The following is a 21,831-nucleotide window of genomic DNA, read 5'->3' as shown; positions in this document are numbered from 1 at the left end:
CATATGTGTGTGTATAGTTTTCTATTTTTTCTATTTTAACTTTTTTTTTTTTCTTTTATTGAGAACATTCATCTTGAGAACAGTTTATCTTTCAGGGTATAATGCTTGTTTGTTTGTATTTGTTTAGGCATAAATCTAACTAAATTTAGTGAGGTTTATGTTTTAATAAAATAACATTTCAGTTAGAAAATGTACAGCTTTTTTTCTGAGAACATGACCTAGCTTGTTTCTCTAGAAAATTACTAATTAAAAAAAGAGTTTTTGCAGTGTGTGGCTGTTATTGTTTATGTATTGTAGTGAAGATGCATTTGATTTAGAATATGTTTGAGTCAGAGCAAGTGTTTTTCATTTGACTCAGGTTTATTATTACTAGAGGAGAATGTTTTCAGAGTACTTGTTTAATGCACCCCCCTCCAGGGTTCTTCATGCATTGATGTTCTATAATGCTTCCTTGAAACATGACATGCTTGTGTGTTTTCAGCATGCATGCAGGCACCAGCAGATGGAGGTAGATGGAGAAAGAACATTTGTCTGTCCTTCAGCCCACAGGGTCTGTGGGGTGAGCTGTCAGGGGGATGTGGAGGGTTTTATTCTCATCTCAAAACTGCTCCAGCCTGGTTTAAGAGAATGGTACACAGTTCTCCAACTGAGAACAGAGGTTTTTTCTCCACTCGATGCACAAATGACCGCTTCCCAGCAGGAGGTTCTTGCCATGGGCTGTAAGGATTCTGGAGAGGGTTTGGGTCAACTCTGGGTCAGGCCAGCTGAATTTGACTCTTTAAAAGCACCTTTGCTTGAACTCTCAGTGGTGGAGACACTTTGGAAAGGGGAGATAAGCAGCCACGCAAATCTGAGCTGAACAGTTCTTTCTAAAACAATGTAGTTTACATAGTGACAAGAAAGATTGAGAGTAAATCTTGCTTGTTTATGCTGAATTGACTTGTTGTTGAAGGCTTTGACTAAATTCATGCTTCTCAGTAGTCAGGCTTTTGTATGACAGGAAACAGATCAGGAGGGGAGGTCTCCTCACATAAACAAGGAATGCTACCAAATTTCTCCTTCTTCACTCTTGACAAATAGATATAAATTGAGCTTGTAAAACGAACCATCTGTTGGGCTTTACCGTGTGAGGAGAAGGGGTCAAGTTAGCATCCGGCCTGTCTTATAGAAGGTCTTCAGAGATGTTCTTACCCGCTATAACATGCTGTCAGTGTCATATAATACGGTGTCACACCTAAATGATGGATGGACTCTGTGCCTTTCCTTGCAACACAAGGTCTGGCGTTCATTCAAAAACGATACATGTCACTGATGGAGACCAACTCTTTTCTTTTGGCATTACCAATAAAAGAAAGGCCCCGAGTGCAGCGCAGTGTCTGATATATTAATGAAAGTCTTTTGGCTCCCAACTCTGCCAAAATCAACTCTGCGCTTCCTGGCCTGAAAAAAAGGTAGAGTGAAAGAAAGATGTGTATTTTTCTTTGCTCGACTCGGAGTACTACTTACTGACAATCCGTTTTGCAGAACTGGCCAAGACAGAGGCACAGTGCCTTTGTTTCTGAGACTGATTACTTTGGCTGTCAAGACATCTGACGCACGGTATTATTCTTGTTCAGGTTATCTTTTGACTTATTTAATGTATCATTTAACTCAGATACGAATACATAAATAATAAATTATTATGAAAAAGCTGGAGGAATTCTTCCTCTGATGGCTGACGTTTGGACAGTAATTACTTTGAGTTTGAACTATGGCACAAGGTATTTTTCTTCATGGTACATCTGTAGTTTAATTGGACATGGCTCCATTGAGTGGTGCAAACACATCCATTTCATTTTGTAGTTTGTTTTTTATGTCTCCAAATGTAATTAGTATTTATATTTAGTTTCTTAGTCACTTGCACAATGGGTGGAGTTGCACCGTTTGTCCTGGTGTTTGTTGCACTTTGTTCTATTACGTGTCAAGCATATCTGGCATGGAAGTTTTTAAAGACCTCTGTGGTTTTATTGGCTGCTGTAAGCGATGAAGCTTGTGCGCGCTCTTCTGGCTTATGTCAGGCTAAGCTTAGTTGCTGCGGTAACGAATAGCCTTCCACTGTGACGGCCGCTGATTGCTGAGTCAGGATCCAGGCCTTGCGGTGGGCCACCCACTAGCATGAACCTTTCCTGCTCCAAACCCCCCAACCCACACTCCTCCCGTCAGCGCAGATGACTGCATAGAACATTCGATACACAATAAAAAGGTTAAAGGAACAGTTCACCCAAGGAATTTTTTAAAGACTCTTTACACAGTCCTTAGTGACCACAGCTGTCAAGCTCCAAAAACAACAAAAAAAACAATAAAAGTATCATTAAGGTTGTTCATGCGATTCCATATAAAAGTCTTTTGAAGACTTATGATAGTTTTGTGTGAGGAACAGTCTAAAGGTACAGAATGACATTCTGGACTCTTGATCGCCGTCTTTGCTAAATTTATAGTTGCATTTTATTAATTTCTAATGAAATATTAATGTAAAGTTTAATAAGGCAAAAAATATCCATAATGTCCATAAAAAAAAAAATCCGTAATGTCATTATTTAAGTCATGTCATTATTCACAAATAAATGTGCCTTCCGCTCGCATCCAGAATAAAAAAAAGGTTATTGTACACAAACAATGTGACAAACAATTTTTCATTTTCAATTCTGAACATAGCCCAGACACAAGCTTGTTGTGTGAAGATTATCAGTGAATATGAGCTTAAGTGTAAAATTGCTTTCGTTATTTGAAATTAAGCTAAAATTAAATAAAATATAAATATTAGATGTAAAACTTAAAAAAAAAAAAAAATAGAAATGTTGCCGTGGAAAATTACTTAAAATAAGTTTGTTGAATTGATAAAATTACTAAAACTAAAACTGTTATAAAAATAAATTACAACTAAATAGAAATAAGGAAATTACTATATTACTAAAACTTACATTAAATTAAATTCATGCAGTCTGTAATGTAGCTGTGTGTGAATGTAAACTATCTGCAAAGTTGTAAAGCCTGATATGCATGATATATATGCATGATAAATAAAGTTATTGTCTCCCAAAATAAAGAATTGACTGTACAACCTAAACGAGTCGTTAGTAATTCTAATCCCACTTCCGTGACATCTATGGGATAACACATTTGCATAATTCCCGCCTATGTTCTATGTTAGCCGGCCGCAAACAACTTGACTCCGCCCACAAACACGTCATTTTACTGACGACTGCTTCTCTAATCTCGGGGAGTTTAATGCGGGATTCACAAAACGCTTATATTTGAAAGATGGCTTAGTACCCTGTTTATTTGGACCAGCTGGCTCCACTGAATCGCAGCCTGCAAGTATGAATAATAATTGATGTTTATATTTTCTATTGAGCGTTCAAAATACGGAACTCTGGCAATGGGCGTATCGTTACCAATCAGAGCAGAGTTGGCTCAAGGAAAGGAGGAGGGTTTTAGAGAGACTAAATCTTAGAACGGCTTTAAAGAAATCATTTGAGATTCATTGGAAAATGAGGTGATATTAAATGCATATTTTGAGAAAATGAAAGCATTTTTGAACTTGCATACATGTAAACCTTTAGGAGACTCCCCAAAACAATATTAGGAACGGCATAAAATGGCATAATAGGGGCACTTTAAAATTAAAATGAAAACTGAAAATATAACAAAGCTCATTCAAAATATGAATAAATACTATAATAGTATATAATTAATAATAAAATAACACTGTCTATCTAATTGTCTTTAATGCTCTGTAAAACCTGATAGGTTGAGAATAATCAAAACATTTGAGAAAACTTATCTCAAAAGATTTGAGTAAACTAACTCATTTTTTTTAAAGTTAGTAGAGCTTAAAATGTTTGTGATGAGTGGGGCAGGTCTGAGAGCCATGGGAGCCAAGCCAGGCCAGGCCAGTGTGATGCACAGGTATCTCTCATTAACACGCACGACACCAGCCTTGCTTCCATGGCTCTCAATCCCACCCCACTCATCACAATGTTAATTATATACAGCTTGTTTACATAAACATCACATGAACTCAAATCTTCAGTGTTTAAACTGTCAGTGCTAGTTAGCAATAGCACACTAGCACATAGTAATGTAACTATCAAAAAAGCTATCACTATACACTTGAATGTAAATAGTCAAGCAACATGCAGTATACACAGTCTTAAAGTTTTGCAGTCCATCCTCAACCTATAACCACAGGCTCTACTCTTCACCACAATGGTAACCATAACAGAAACCTCTGTAAATCCTAACATAACACAACATTAAATACTAACGTATGTCTTCCCCGTGTTAATCTTGTGCAAAAACACAAAATAACACTTAATTTCAACATTTATTTTCCTTATGCAGTCTGATGCAAAGCATGCTTAATTTTAAGTTCAGCTTACTACAAAGACATTTTGAGTTCACAGAACTTATTTCAATGAAGTCCAATGAACTTTCATTATCATTTGAGTGAAATTAACTCATTTCATTTAATTCATTTCACTGTTCGGTTTTACAGTGTGGTCTTTAATGTTGTTTTTGTCCTTTTTTGAGCTTGACAGCCCTTGGTTGTTATAAGGCAAAAATTACAGAACAATTTGGGTCTACTTTTGGGTTGAATGAAAAAAATAATAGCATATGGATTTGGAACTTTATGAGTAAATAATGACATAATTTACATACTTGGATGAACTGTCTCTTTAAGAAGAGGAAAGAAGAAGGAAATGTTTCACAATTCTAAATTGCATAATGCCTGTTATGTTTTGCTCTGTTTGAAGTTGGATGAAGGAACTGTTGACTTGCTCTGAACTGTGCCATTAATTTCATGGAAGATCATTGTTTAGTGCTGTAATTTACTGTATTTAAGGGTCTCTCTTGACTTTTTGTTGCAAACATGTTCTTTGGCACAAACCCCCTGACGAAATGAGATCATACCTCTGAGACTTAAGGCATTAAACAAATGTCACCCCATAATTATGCACACCGAAAACAGGAAAATTAAAATCCCTCTTCAATGAAAGTCATAATTTTTAGCTGACATCAGAATCATATTGGAAATCAGCATATAATGTGACTTTGCTCTGTGGTCACCCTCTTATCGCTCGCTTGTTATGTTTTGTTGAAGAAACTTGTACATAACAATTCAATTATCATTCGATCAAGTGTCTCTAAGGTACTACATTTATATGACTACATTCATCCAGACCCAAAATAATCTGCACTTGCTCAGAGGGTCTTTTCCCCCCACTTTCTCTGTCATTAAAGTTCAGGGCCAGATTCCAGAACATTACAGTGTTCTGAATGAGGGAGCTGTTTTCAATCTCCATGGATAAATCTAGATGACATCACAGTACTGTCAAGATCAATGAGCCGTCTTGAAAATCGGTTCAGGCAACAGTGCATTTGTGGGAGGTGTTCTTTTCATTAACCCCAGCGGTGTACTCTCCTCTCAGTTCCTTATAAAACCAGAACCATAAAAATAGTAGTATGATTTCTATCACTGAGGTCATTAGAATGATAGCTGTATGATTAGTATGATATCATTATCTAGAGTCCCTCTGGATTCTCTTTAAAATAAATGTTTTAACCTTGAGGCTGTAAGGTTTAACTGTTTGAATTCTGCTTTATGTTGCATAATTAAGTACATACATATTTACTTCATAATACATTCTGTGTTAAACAAAAACAAAAAAAGTTACATTATAAATTGCTGGATTGGGATTTAGACAAAGACATCTGCTAAGCAAATTAAAAATATAATTTTTAATTGTATGTATACTTAAAGAATGCAGATGCATTATGGAACAATAGCATGTTTGCTAGAACATTCTGTGTTCCTATTATGATCAGTGTTATTTTAATATTAATATTAATATTTTTATTTTTACATTTTCAGCTTTCATTTGAATTTTAGTTTTAGTAATTTTGCTATGTACTTTTGTAAAAAAAAAAAATTAGTTTTTGTTTTTTAAAAGTTTATTTGGCTTTATTTTTAGTTTATTTTTATTTTAGTTCTAGTAATATTAGTACTTCAGCTTAAACTTTTTTTCAGTTAGTTGCCAAAGCAACATTTGTAATTTACAGTTGTCCTAATTCGCAAATGTACACGTTAAAATGTTCATCTAATATTTATATTTCAGCTTTATTTCAATTAATATATATATGATATCAATAGTCAATACCTGATGTGATTATTTAAATGTGCACTGCTCAAATGAGTTTAGTCGTTCATTTGCATCATGTATGATTAAAATGGCATGTGCCCTTGTGGCCTAATGTTTCTAATGTTTAATAATGAGGCATGTGTTTATGCTTTAAGGAAACCAGATGCCATAGTGTACATAAGTGTGAAACTATTCACTTTCTTTCAGCTCTCTCCATATGGCCCGTTTATTTGAAACTCATTTGGCATTGGTTGACACTCACGTCAATACCATAGCAACTCCTGAAGGTATGCCAGAAACTGACTACACCGCCTAAACACATGCAGATACAATCTCATCACTGATCACTTATGCATTTTAAAAGATTGGGTTTTAAAAGCATAAAAATCTAATTAGTCTCCATATATTATGAATGTAAGACATTTTTTTGCATTATGCTTGAGTGACTAGAAAGGATATATCCCACCTGATACTAAGCCGCTAAGTAGTATGAGAACACTCAAGTGGGCAAACACTAGACTAGACTTAAAAAGTTAGTCATCTAATTTTTTCTCTTTAAGACTGGTCATAATTTCTTAAAGTCAGTTATAAAACGGGAGAATGGTCTCATTTGAATCCAAAAGGTAAGTCTGATTACCTCTTGTTTAACAACTAACAGTCTTAACACAGTGGCTATGTTTATGCAACTGGCCCCAGGACTTTTATAATGTTAGTTCTTCTCAAGGAGAGGAAGATTTGTTCTTCAACTCAGAGTTGACTATAGGAGCTGCTTCGCATTTATATTGTGCAATCAAAAACAACAACAATAAAAATAGCATATTGTGTACTGGAATAAGAACAAGGTGGGCTTGTGTGACTTCACTCAAGTCGCTGCCAGAAAAAGTTGCAACATTCTGCATTCTGTCACCAAGAAAGATGTTACATAAGTAAATGAAAACACTATATATATAGAATGAGGTTCAGGTTAAGTTATAGGCTTAATACTGTTAAACTATTTGGAAAAGTAGCAGGAGAAGAATGGATTTAAAGGTATTTGCATTTATTTACTGCAGTAGACTAATATCAAGAACAGAATCTCTCTTTCAGCTCATTAGCCAGAGGCTCTTGGCTTCAGATTTTGATTTCCTGTCTCAGATTCTGAGTGGGATCTGCCTGTCTGGCTGGCTTTTGTCGCCACACATTTTTCATACATCCTTTTTATGATTTCCTCTTTAATTTGCGCTTTATTTCTACAGTAATACGATGCAGATGATTTGCAGGGCTGAGCATATGCATATATGTGGCCCTGGAGCACAAAACCAGTCTCAAGTCGCTGGGGTATATTTGTAGCTCTAGCCAAAAATACATTGTATGGGTCAAAATTATTGATTTTTCTTTTATGCCAAAAATCATTAGGATATTAAGTAAATATCATGTTCCATGAAGATATTTTGTAAATTTCCTACTGTAAATATATTAAAACTTAATTTTTGATTAGTAACATGCATTGCTAAGAACTTCATTTGTACAACTTTAAAGGCGATTTTCTCAATATTTAGATTTTTCAGATTCCAGATTTTCAAATAGATGTATCTCGGCCAAATATTGTCCTATCCTAAGAAACCATACATCAATGGAAAGCTTATTTATTCAGCATGTGCAAATCTCAATTTTGAAAAATGGACCCTTATGACTGGTTTTGTGGTCCAGGGTCACATATGCATGCCCACAGTGTTTCTTGTATTTTCTCAATGTTTTCATTCTAAGCAGCAAGTACAAAATATGTTTCATTTGTCTTGAAAGACCATTGTAGGTTTGTCCAGTTATTTTCACTAGGGATGCGCCGATCCGATATTCATATCAGATTTATTGTTTATTTTATTTTTCTTTATAATGAAGTAGTCTGTATCTAGTAGATTGTGAAAGAATGATTATCATTTCCACACACAGAAATATATAAATTCTATATTTATTTAATTGAGGGAAAAAAACTTCACTGGTATCGGATCGGTATCTGTATCGGCCAATACCGAAACCTAGGTATCGGAATCGGTATCGGAGATTAGGAGCATCCCTAATTTTCACAATCGCTAGCTCTGTCATCTCATTCTTTCAGTCTCTCTGGATTTCGAAAACTGCACATGGCCTTAATCACATAAGGAAATAGGTGGAGCTGAAAACAGCCCACACGTGTCCCATTGACTGTGCCAATGTCTTAGGAAAGACTTTATTGCCTCTCTCTGAACTCCAGAGAGGATTTATTCCTATTTCTGCCTCTATTTTGTTGCTGATGTCATAAAAAAATCTGGTGGATCCAGAAATGTTAAAGACTTACTTTAAATTGCTTGCTTTTGATTTGTTTGTATCAAAACTGCATGTGTCTGATTATATTTGAGCTGAGACAAGTAAACATGTAAACAAAGGCTTCATGTTGTAGCCCAACCATGAGTGTGGAACAATATACGAAGGAATTATGGCCCGGATTGTTAGTCGTTTCAAGGCATGATTTTCCTCAGTGTATCTTACGTATTTTGTTTTCCATGAAGATTCAGTCTCGCTCAATCAGCGTAACGGGCTGTGCTGTTTTAATTGGTCCAGACCTCTCCCACACAGATACACCAGGTTTGGTGGCATGTTCAAGCCGTTCATAACTTAAAGGGATAGTTCACCCAAAAATGAAAATTCTGTCATTAATTACTCACCCTCATGTCATTTCAAACCCGTAAGACCTTCGTTCATCTTCGGAACACAAATTAAGATATTTTTGATGGAATCTGAGAGCTGTCTGATCCTGCGGTGACCGTGATTTCTAAGGAGATCTGTAAAATAATCCATGTGACATCAGTAGTTCATCCGCAAATATACGAAGCTATGAGAATACTTTTTGTGATGCGGAGGAGACGAATTGTTGAATAAAGTCGTTATTTTTTTTCTTTTGTGCACAAAAAGTATTCTCGTAGCTTCGTATAATTGTGGATGAACCACTGATGTCTTATTGATTATTTTACAGATCTCCTTGCTACGTTTCTGGACTTGGGAACATTTCAGTTGCGTTGCTGTCTATGCAGGGTCAGACAGCTCTCAGATTCCATCAAAAATATCTTAATTTGTGTTCCGAAGATGAACGAAGGTCTTACGGGTTTGAAATGACATGAGGGTGAGTAATTAATGACAGAATTTTTGGGTGAACTAACCCTTTAACATCTTGCTAAAATATACTACAGAATGCACTTCCTATATCATGATGGTGTTTTATAAACGAGGTTGAAGTCAGTAATATAAAGAGTTCTTTGAGGAAAAGCATTCCTTGCATCCACATTGTAAACTGAGCTGACATTTTAGATGTTTGTTCTTCAGTCCTTGGCATGAAGGGATGATGTATCAAATTTTCTCTTGTGTCCTTTGTTTTATTTTTCCTTTGTGTAATAAACTCCAGATGGTTGTGCCTATTTAAAGTGTTATAAACCTGTTTGCTGTCAAAAAAGGGGAAAAAGATATTACTGTTGCATGCTAGTGGTGTGGAGCAGTACAGTTCAGAGGTTTACAAACATAATGGTGTAGTAATTTGTCTCTGTAGTTATACCCCCTTTTTTAGAGCGCTTTCTTGTTAACATTCCAGAGAGGGGGCTTTTAACGAGGGACGCTGGGGGCATAATGATTGAATCCAGAGATGTGCACCAGATTCACAAAATTCGCTATTTCTGATGCCACACAACTGACAAGAATTGCATGCAAATAGCGTTTTATTTGAGTCTTACTGTGAGTTATGATTCCAGATGTTGGCAGTGGTCATGTAGAGATAGATATGCAGCATATTTTTAACATGACGAAACTCTTATGTTGAAATAAACCAGAATGCTATGCTGCAAGAGTTTGTTTGCTCTTCATCTTAAGAGACTGACTGGGTCTGTTGTTACTAGTTGATCATGTTTGTTCAGCTGTTTGCTTTCAGGGCTGCCAATCCATCATGTTGAATTATTTTACACTTCTGGTTTTCCAAATTTGTATAGTCACAAAATGATGGCCAACATGAAATCATTTGAGGTAATGCTTAAATTAAATTATGAAAATAAATACTTTATTATGACAGCTTTTGCACATTTGTTGCATTCAGATCATGCAGATTAGGCTATAATTATTATCAAATTGCAAAATAATTGTTTTTCTCAAATGCCTGAGCTCTGAGAGTTCACTCAGAGGGGTTCACAGTGCTCAGATTTGCTTAATTTATCAGTAACTCTTCTTTAGCTTTCAAACTGTATCTTACAATAGCTTAAACATTTGAACATTAAGGAAGGCTTAATTAAACATAATTATGAATCAGTCACCCACTGTAAATGTGCAAACAAATTTGTAATGGCTGCTTGAGGCCTCTATGGTTTCTGTGAGACCAAATTAGACTCCCTTGGAAGATCTTCTATGGGCAATTATTCAGGTCTGAAAGATACAAGTAGAACTTAACTGATTTTTTTTGGAAGATAAGTCTGGGTAGTGGTCCAAAACAGTTAAATTATGGCATATTTAGCAATTCAGTACTCTTAACAAAATTAGGAAAATGTAATTACAGAGACGATAGGAAATCTGAAAGCTAATTGACTCTAAAACTAGGATAATTGTTTTTGCAAAAGAGCATATTTTGAAACATTCAGGGGGACAAAAAAAAAGGTCCTAATTGAAGAATCACCCTTATACATGTACCAAACCAGAAATCAACTCAAACATGGACCGCTTTCTATGTGTAGTGTGGAAAAATGTCTTTTTGTTGCCATGGAAATTTCCATCACAAGTGTTCTGTTGCATTGGGCAAGTGTGAGTGGGTCTTATAGCAGGTACAGGGAAAAAAGAGAAGTACAGGAATTTTCTTTGAGCGACTTCCTGAGTCCAAATGAAACACAGCTGTTGCACAGGCGTGGATGCGGGCCTCAGCGTTTCTCTCTCTCTCAATCTCCTGCCACAGCTTAACAACCTCATCTCACACAGAGTTAAAGCAGCACTTCTCCTTCTCTATTCTGTCCTCCTCCAACTTTTAATATGATCTATCATGAGATCTATAGCATGCATACTGAGAAGTGTTGACTAGAACAGCAATCATCCAGTGGATATTATTATCAAACAGTAGGTATGGGCTGTTGTGTGTTACTGTACATTTATTTAGACTGTTTGACTAGTTATTTCCTCATTGGGAATTTCCTGGACCTGAACCAGTCACTGCTGGCCTGTTGAAAATGACACTCTAGCCATTTTCCAGACCCTCCCTAAAGCCCTGTAGTAAAGGGCAAGATATGGTCATCCATTCCAGGGCCTCAGTTTGCTTTCCCCTTTAGGTTTTTGCGTGTTTGTGTTTGAGCTGCAAACATTAAATGTGTGGGTGTTTGTACGTGTGTCAGAATGGTTATAGATAATGTTGTCATGTATGGTCCATGTAGACTGCATTAATCAATTGGCAAGTATATAGTAGGTTTGAACAAAAAAACATAAAGGCCCGGTTTCACAGACGGGGCTTAGCTTAAGCCAGGACTAGGCCTTAGTTCAATTAAGATATTTAAGCTGCTTTTATAAAAAATGCCTTAGAAGAAAACGTTACATGTGTGCATCTTGAGACAGAACAATGGAACTGACATTTTTTAAGATATGTCAGAGCAAGATATTTTCAGTTGAGACAGCTCAAACATGCATTTTAATCTGGTACTAGCCTTAAGCCATGTCTGTGAAACCGGGGGTGAATCTTAAAGAATGAACATGTCGGGTTTTGATTCAAATTCATCTAAAGAACCATTCTAGTTCCTATTAGGTTCCATTAACAATTGTTTTTGTACTTTTAAGGAATGCAATTCCATTGCCATATGATGATATAATTTCAAAAGTAAATACAAAACTGGTAACATTTGTATTTAAAAACTATTAATACAAAAATGTGTTTACACAGGCATTTTAGTTATTTCAGAATTGGACTACACTGGTTGCGTTCTACGCTTTTGATTCCCTTAAAAGAGCCAGTTCATTAGAGTCATTTGTACGGAATGGGATGACACTAGTTGCACTTTATGCGTTTGATTCACTTAAAGGAACCGGTTCATTAGAGTCATTTATTCAGGAATGGGATTACACTTGTTTTGCTGAATGCTGCTTATTAAACAATTAACAATGCAGAGACATTTATTCTGAAGTTAGAATACATTTGTTGCACTTTCTGTTTTGTAGTGTAGATGTAGAAATGGTGTTGCTGCATCATTTATTAACTAATGGTAACTCCATCAGTCAAGTGGGAAAATGTGCAGGAACCATTAACGAAAACAAATGACATTCAGTTTTGGAATTTAAAAAAAAAACTGAATAAAAACTGGTTCTTGTTCCCAACCCTAGTAGAGTAGAAAGTAGAAAGCGTTTGCATGTTTCCATATCTGTTGTTTCAGAGCACAAATGTAAGTGTCCCATCTTGGAAATCCAGAACACATCTGTATTTCTTCAGTGAAATCAGCTTTTCCCTCCTGATTTTCAAAGCATGTGTGAAAGGGTATATGAAGAGAAAGCTGTGTGGTTGATCTAGCTTCAGTGCTGCAGGTCAGGAGCAATTTGTCCATCTCTAGTTGATAGTTTTCATTAGGTGAAAGAAACACAGCAATAAACACTCTACAGCAATGTAGAAGTGATGCATTTATTGTTTTCTTTTCTCTCTCTCTCCTCTGCACACCCCAGTGACCCATAGCCAGAGGTTGTGATGTTGCTTGTTTACATGGTGCGGTTTAGTTTTGGGGTGGGTTGGTGGGGGGCTGAGGCCTCTCCTGATCTCCCCCACACAGACCACCTCACCAAACCCTCAGTGTAAACCCTCCCTACATCCGGGGCCATAGCTCGGAGGGCCCTTTTTTGATGTTTACACAGATGTTTAGGTCTATGGACAAGCTCCCCAGCGACCTGCCCACCCCTCAGCTCTCTCATTGGGCTTTAATTTTAGCCTGACCTGGATGCCATGGCTGCCACTCCAGCTATATGCTGATAAATCAAACAAGGATGTGAGGCTCGTTGAGGAATGTCTGGAGTTTTTCTGGAGATAGTGGACATGTTTATTTGCTCAACCTTAATCTAAACACAACAGGGGTCCACTTTACTCTTAGCTACAGCAAAAACGTGCAGCATGTGGCGAATTTGACGTCATAGTCTGTTGTGTACTATTCAGACTTGCTGTTTGTATTAGTGTGACACTATTTATGGTTGACCGTTTATTCCCACACTAAATGGTAATCTGAACCAGACTGACACAAATCACTCATTCTTGTTCAAGACAAGCATGACACATGGTCTCTCGCTCACAGCAAGCCCGGATGGTGTAGTTTCAGCTTGGCTCATGAAAACAAACAGAGGGGCATTTATTCGCTTCCACCATCATGTGGTGAAACACTGTGATCTCTAAAGCTGCTTTGCGTGAAATCGCTGAAATAGTTTCTTAGAATTCTGTTTTGTCTTAAAGGAATGTCCCGGTGTTTCAGATGTTTTAGTTAATGGGACAGTTTAGTTTAGACAGTTCAGTCTATTATCAGCATGTCATAATTATTAAAATAAACATAGTTATTAAGACCATAACAAAAAAAAGTAAATATGCTAAGGCAAAAAAAAAAAAAAAAAATCACACAAAAATTCTGTCATTGTTTACTCACTTCTGTGGAACAAAAAAGTAGATATTTTGATGAATTTTGATATTTATTGTTTGGACCAAAAAAAAAAGTAATGTTCTTTTCTGTTGCAGGTATCCAGGAAGGAAGTGAATGCACTAAATGTAAAAATGACTGGGCCCTGAGGGTGGCGATTGCTCTTCTGTATGTACTTTGTGCACTGCTCACCATAGCTGTGGCTGTGCTTGGATACAAAGGTAGGAAGTCCTCCTGCTATTGTCTTTGAAGATCACACTCTCACACCCATTCATTCTTTGCAGTGAGTTGTGACGTGCATAATTTAACATGTTTGCATTTTCAGCCTGCTATGCTTTCTCAATGAAGACTGCAAATCTACAGACAATTCCTGCTGTCTGTTGTTTAGACCAAAAAAATCTAGGTTCACTGGGTTTATATCTTATCCAGCTAAAACGTATCAAGAATGTGCCACAAATGAACATTCACCATAATTTCTGCTGTTCAGTTTTGAACTTTGGCTCACTTTATTATTTGTCCTGACATAAGGCATCCATATTGCACCTTAGAAACAAGATAGTTTTCCAAATATTGTCAACCGGGCTATCACAGTGAAATCTGCTTTCTGTATTATCTGGGAAAGCCATGAGCGCTGTGAAACAGAGCATCGCAGTTTATTTTGTTTGGTGCCAAAAACCAGGATAAGATAATGCACGCTGTTGTCTTCCAGAAGGACACAGTAAATTAGAGGTATTTTAATATCTTTCAAATGTAGTTTACTTTTTAAGTAACTTTATTCATTTATGTGATATAGCATTTCTGTAGCTAGCAGTGCTAATGGGTTTGATTCTCAAGTGAATTAACTGATCAAATGTATAATTTTTTGCAATCAAATATTTATTGAGAAGAAAATGGATAACAGTATTATATTGTACAACAGAGCACTAACAAAAATCAGATAGACAGATGGATGGATGGATAGATAAGATAGATAGATGAACAAATGAACAACAAATGAACTTCAAAGCACCCCAAATTTGCACTTGAAAATGTTTCCTTGCTCATTTGTGACCCTGGACCACAAAACCTGTCTTAAGTCGCTGGGGTATATTTGTAGCAATAGCCAAAAATACATTGTATGGGTCAAAATTATTGATTTTTCTTTTATGCCAAAAATCATTAGGATATTAAGTAAAGATCATGTTCCATGAAGATATTTTGTAAATTTCCTACTGTAAATATATTAAAACTTAATTTTTGATTAGTAATATGTATTGTTAAGAACTTCATTTCTGTTCAACTTCTGCACCCTCAGATTCCGTCTGTTGTTTAGACCAAAAAAATCTAGGTTCACTGGGTTTATATCTTATCCAGCTAAAACGTATCAAGAATGTGCCACAAATGAACATTCACCATAATTTCTGCTGTTCAGTTTTGAACTTTGGCTCACTTTATTATTTGTCCTGACATAAGGCATCCATATTGCACCTTAGAAACAAGATAGTTTTCCAAATATTGTCAACCGGGCTATCACAGTGAAATCTGCTTTCTGTATTATCTGGGAAAGCCATGAGCGCTGTGAAACAGAGCATCGCAGTTTATTTTGTTTGGTGCCAAAAACCAGGATAAGATAATGCACGCTGTTGTCTTCCAGAAGGACACAGTAAATTAGAGGTATTTTAATATCTTTCAAATGTAGTTTACTTTTTAAGTAACTTTATTCATTTATGTGATATAGCATTTCTGTAGCTAGCAGTGCTAATGGGTTTGATTCTCAAGTGAATTAACTGATCAAATGTATAATTTTTTGCAATCAAATATTTATTGAGAAGAAAATGGATAACAGTATTATATTGTACAACAGAGCACTAACAAAAATCAGATAGACAGATGGATGGATGGATAGATAAGATAGATAGATGAACAAATGAACAACAAATGAACTTCAAAGCACCCCAAATTTGCACTTGAAAATGTTTCCTTGCTCATTTGTGACCCTGGACCACAAAACCTGTCTTAAGTCGCTGGGGTATATTTGTAGCAATAGCCAAAAATACATTGTATGGGTCAAAATTATTGATTTTTCTTTTATGCCAAAAATCATTAGGATATTAAGTAAAGATCATGTTCCATGAAGATATTTTGTAAATTTCCTACTGTAAATATATTAAAACTTAATTTTTGATTAGTAATATGTATTGTTAAGAACTTCATTTCTGTTCAACTTCTGCACCCTCAGATTCCAGATTTTCAAATAGTTGTATCTCGGCCAAATATTGTCCTATCCTAGCAAACCATACATCAATGGAAAGCTTATTTATTCAGCTTTCAGATTATGTATACATCTCAATTTGGAAAAAATTGACCCTTATGACTGGTTTTGTGGTCCAGGGTCACATTTAGCTTTAAATAAATGTGATCCGATTGTCCAGATCATGTCTCCGTTGAGTCCATATGTCTCCTCTGGTTCTCTAAAGCCTTAATGCCAACCAGAGGACAAGACCATGTAAAGCAGCAAGTCTCACTACAAACCTGCTCCAGAGGAGATTTTATGCCTTAGCAACAATTTGCTGTCTCAAAACTCACAGGTTGATTGACAGGGACTTTGTGGCATTCTGAATACAGTTCATGTTTCCTTTGTTGGTAGTGCCAGAAAGAATCTGGTTACTTTATGCTTATTCTGTATCACTTCTAAACTGTCTCCTCAACAACATCAAATAGAAAAGAGTTTTGAATTGTATGTTCAGATTTAGTCCAGTGAGTGTCTCAATGGTCTTTGGAGCATATTTAGATAAGAGAACCATTCCACTAAACTCCATTCAAAAATAACATGGCTTCTACAGGAAAATAAGAAAGAAAGGAGAGTGGGAGAGAGGGAGGGCAGGAGACTGGCAGTGTTGACCTCCCGCTGACAGACTCCCAGTGTGAAAATGACCAACAAGCCTTTGAAATAGACCTCCGTGTTTTGTTTTTCCCCTACAGCATATATTTGTTTCGTGTTTGGTTACACAAGCGCAGTCAGGAATGCTAATACCCAAGATCTTTGATGTGTTTGAGTTTGCTGGCAGCAAATAGCAGAGTGCTGCATGTCTGAATGAAACATGAGTTAAAAAACAGTGAGCGCAAAGATGAGGACTTTATTTTTTCATTCATGTTTGATTGCCAGTGAGATATTCAATGGGATAAACACTGGGAACAGGGGGAGGGGGGTGAACTTTGTCAGGATAGCCTGTAAGATCACCTTACAGTTCCAAAAAAAAAAAGACAAATGTGACAGTTGGTATTTTAATCATATACCACTTACCAAAAGAATCAAGCAGAATGTAAAGTGGAAGTGCCCTCTAGTGGTGCACATTAACCGGAGAATTAAGTCTAATGTAAACCAACATTGTATAAGGAAATAAATGGTCATGGTTATGGAAGGTTATATTAACATTTTAGCCCTTAGGCATGTTAAACTAGGGTTTCATTATTGTACAAATCAGGGATGAGACTGAAATCTGTCCTTGAATAGCTATAGTGGTGCCAGCAAGACTGGGAATCACCAGAAAGGCTCAGGAGATGCTCTGATAGCGACTCCTCAGGATCCATTCCAAATTCCAGAGGAAATGAAGTGTCATGCATTTCCTGCATGGCTGTGTGTGTGAAATGTATGTTGTATTTTTATGCATGTGCACTGGACAAGTGAAAAATGTTAAATCATGTCCACACAGTTCAAAACAATAAGCATTTAGAAGGAAATCATTTCATTGTGTCTCAGAGATACGTCTCAAGCAGCCTTTTAACTCATGACTTTGTAAAAATAGAAATACCTACGGTTTTTTTTTTAGTATACTACAGTACATACTAGTTCATAGTACAGACAAAGTCTTACTGGTGTTTATAATGTGTGCCCACAGTGGTCCAAAGGATGGATAATGTAACAGAGGGTATGGAGAATTATGGAGGGAAAATCATGGCTGTAGAGACGGACCTCAAGAAACTTGGTAAGTCCAGACCTGAGATGTTAACTGGCTCAATGACATAACACTATATATACTGAATATATATATATATATATATATATATATAGTGTTTGAATAAGCATTTTTTTCTGATGAGCATGTTTTTAATTTCTGAATTAAAATTAATTTAGATATTTTTTGGAGGCATTACATCAAAAGGATGATGATGATACAACTGCCCTAATATCATAATGAAGAAAAAAGTTAATTACTTTATTAACTATGTTTATTATCTTCAATAACAGAATGAAAATGTTGAAAATAAAACCTTAGTTTAGTAGTTTAGTATAATCTTATTTATTTATTTAAAAACTTCACTGTTTATATTTGAAAAACTTTTATCTGGAAAAGCCATATTTTTGGACCTTTTTATGACACTTTTTAATAAATATAGTAAAATTACACATGACTTTCCAAAAACTTGATTTTTGTACAAAAAATATACATTAAAAATATATTAATAAATAATTACAAGTCAGTAAATATGAGCCATTAAATTAAATTAATCATTAAATATTTATAATGAACACTCTTATACATCATTAACTCAGCTGCTCTAAATCCTTTTTTTTTCACATAATAAACTTCTAAATTTGATGTGAAGATGATCAAACGGGAGAGAAGTCAGAGAATGCCACCAGTGAACTCCTCTCATTCAAGTTGGAAATTCAGACCTTGCAGAAGCAGCTCAGTGACGTTGCTGTGAAGGCTTCTAACAACAGAGCTGTTCTCAATGAGCTACGGCTAGCTGGCGAGGACATGCAGAGTGGACATCACTCACTGCGAGATCTGTTGGAGAGCAATGCCAATGTCATTAGCAAAGTAAACCATACCTTAAACTCATACAGCGGCCTGATTGACGGAATAAAGACGGACACAGTGCGGCTCCAGATGGATCTTCAGGTGCAGACGAGCGAACAGGGCCGAAACACCCACAGCATCAGCACTCTGAACTTCACCCAGACCCAGCAAAGGAACCTCATCAGCTCCCTCCAGAGGTCGGTGGAGGACACTAGCCAGGCTGTCCAGAAGCTTAAGAATGACTATCAGAGCCTTCAGCAGGTGGCTAGGCAGACGAAAGCAGATGCCGACTGGCTGAGGGAGAAGGTCCAGAACCTTCAGGCCTTAGCTGCTAACAATTCTGTGCTGACTCGCTCTAACAGTGATGCTCTGGAGGATGTGACCTCTCAGTTGAACTCGGTCTCAGAGCAGGTGCAGAATGCCTCGGCCATCGCCGACAACCACGACCAGAGCCTGCGTGAGCTCATGGACCAGCAGCGAGACCACGACAATGCCACCTCCCTGAAGTTTGATGCACTAGAGGTACGTCTTGACCATAACGAGATGGAAATGGACCGCATAACAGGGAATGTAAGCTTCGCCACGCAACTGCTTGGAGTGATCAGTGTGGACCTGAATGGTCTTCGCAGCTGCTCCGAGACGGTGGCCCGGCACTCGGACCTGCTGCTGGGGCTGAACAGCAGTGTGGCAGAAACTAGAGCCGACAACACAGAGCTCAAAACCCAGCAGGAAGAACTCGCCGCCAGGCTCGACAAAGAGGTCAGCAGCCTCTCCATAGTCATGGAGGAAATGAAACTGGTCGACAGCAAACACTCACAGCTCATCACGAATTTCACTATCCTTCAGGGTAAGATGTCAGGCTAGGCCTCTATTGATTAAAATTGATTGATTACAAACACTTAATTAGAAAGATTCTGTTTTGTTATACACAACTTAATCATTCCTATTTTATATTTGAATTCATATTTATAGTAAGTAGTGTTATTTTAGTATTATTTATATACTATTTTAGGTTTTAGCTTTTATCTGTATATTTTCAGTTTTCAGTTTTTATTTAGGTTTTAGTTTTTATTTATTTCCAGCTAGTAATTTTAGTTTTCAACTTAATCTATATAACTTATTCATATAATAATAACATACAATAGCTTAATAAGTTTATATAATAACTTAATAACTTGTTTCAATTAGTTGCACAGGAAACATTTTTATTTTTTGTTTAATTTAAGTTTTTCATTTAGTGTTTATATTTCAGCTTTAATTCAATTCATATTTAGTAACTGAATTGAAGAACTGAATAATAATAATAATAAATTAATAAAGTATTTAATAAAGGAATACAAATTAATAAAGTGTTTTAAAAGATTATTTAATGTTTTTTTTAATTATTTAAAAAATATATTTTATTTTAAAATTCTGATATTTGGAGCTACAGTATAATTTGCAACCAAAACATGGCTGTGTGAGTGCCGTCAGACTGAATCAATGAGTGATCTCCTTGAAAAGTCTAAATTTATAAAAGTAAACACATTGTACATATGGAAATATGTGCTTTTAGACAATTAGAGTGAAAATTAATTTCTTTGTTTCATAATTTCAGGTCCTCCTGGTCCCAGAGGTCCTCGGGGAGACAAAGGGTCCCAGGGGCTGCCTGGCAAAGCTGGCCAGAAAGGAGAAAATGGTGAAAAAGGAGCACCTGGTGTTGCTGGGCCTAAAGGAGAAAGGGGACCAATGGGGCCTCCTGGTGTACCAGGGATGAAAGGGCCACCTGGATCAAGAGGAAGCCCTGGGCCAAAGGGTTCTCGAGGATCAGGGGGCAGGGCGGGGCCGTCGGGAGATAAAGGTGACCCTGGTATACCTGGTTTGCCCGGAAGAGATGGTCAGCCAGGTCCTCAAGGGCCGCAAGGGCCGCAAGGACTCAGAGGGCCAGCTGGGCCTGCAGGACTGGAAGGACCCCGTGGGCCCGTTGGCCCCATTGGCCCACCTGGACCTCCTGGATTACCAGGACTTCCTGCACCAGTAGTTGTGCCCCCGGTAGATCCACAAGGCTTTGTCAAGCGCCAGGTAGCGCCACCCCCTACAAGTACACCAGGTACTAGCTTTTCTTGTACTCACTGTCACTGTTTACATACACTTAATACAGGCCATTTATTAGATATTAGAGTTTATACAGAATAAATCATTTTGTTTTGATGTAATATGGATATCAGAGTATGTGAGCGGAGTGGGAGCGGAGCGTGAAGCAGTGTGATTTTGAATGGAGCAAGGAGCGAATTTTTGAAAAGTCGGAGCGTCGTTGTTTTCATTCGCTCCAAGAGCGCTCCACCACCGCTCCATCACAAGTACAATTCATGCCAACGGCCCGTAATATAACTGCACATTTAGCAAGAATTCACGTTAAACATATTTAGCTAGCTTGATAGAGAAGGATCACTCAAATCAGAAAGAATGTGAAGGCTATGTTGATGGCAATGGACATAGCGGGAAGCTATAGGGTAGTTATTAAGGAATTTGTTTGTTCCCTCTAGATACTGAATATTTTCAGGTGAAATCATGATTTAAACAGGTACAACACTTATTCACACGCAATCGCTCTCTCAATAATGCATTCAAACAAATGTAATCTTATACAGTGCTACTTCATCTGCATCCGATTTCGAATGAGCAGAAATCTGTAAGAAATGCAGCGATCTGTAGGTAAAATAACTGACGAAAACATACTGTTATTTTCATCACAAACAAAATTTGCACTGCAAAAAGCATCAATAGCCTACCTTTTAATGCTGACAACCATGTTATTAGCTTGTCATGTGGTAGGAAAAAAGTTTGCACACTAGTGTTCCAATAATCCACTTTGAAACTGTAGCGAATCAGCTCAAAGGGGAAATATGAATAATTACTCATAACTAGTTATAATTAATTATAAATATTTAGATCCGCTGTAAGTATTTACTTGACCTCTCAGGGTCAACTGTCTGTCAATTCTAAGAACGTTAATTTCCTGGTTAAGGGAAATAACTTTCTTACTGTACAATACTACTCATGTACTAGCATGTAGCATAAATCTGCATGATTAGCGACTATGATTATGAGCAAACAATGAACAACCTCAGGTGTGATACAAGTAAGACTTTATTAACTACATAAACACTTAAACTAGTCTAACATACACCTACACCTACACACACACACGCATACAGTTGGTATAGGAACAGGATTAAAGCTTAGGCAGTAAAGAGAAAA

General features: G+C 36.8%; 1 protein-coding gene across 1 annotated transcript in view; it reads left to right on the top strand.

The window, feature by feature from the left end:
- The window catches only part of colec12 (collectin sub-family member 12), a 41,449-nt gene that overhangs the window by 8,560 nt on the left and 11,058 nt on the right, over positions 1-21,831 (top strand). The window contains exons 3-6 of the mRNA XM_016454552.1: positions 13,906-14,028; positions 17,686-17,772; positions 18,395-19,438; positions 20,189-20,680. Coding sequence (XP_016310038.1) covers positions 13,906-14,028; positions 17,686-17,772; positions 18,395-19,438; positions 20,189-20,680 — 1,746 coding nt within the window. The remainder of the gene's footprint in view (positions 1-13,905; positions 14,029-17,685; positions 17,773-18,394; positions 19,439-20,188; positions 20,681-21,831) is intronic.

Source organism: Sinocyclocheilus anshuiensis, unplaced genomic scaffold (assembly GCF_001515605.1).
Source record: "Sinocyclocheilus anshuiensis isolate Anshui unplaced genomic scaffold, SAMN03320099.WGS_v1.1 scaffold23, whole genome shotgun sequence".
In the NCBI taxonomy this organism is placed as follows: domain Eukaryota; kingdom Metazoa; phylum Chordata; class Actinopteri; order Cypriniformes; family Cyprinidae; genus Sinocyclocheilus; species Sinocyclocheilus anshuiensis.
The sequence above is the reverse complement of the archived record's forward strand: the minus strand, read 5'-3'. Positions and strand labels throughout refer to the sequence as shown.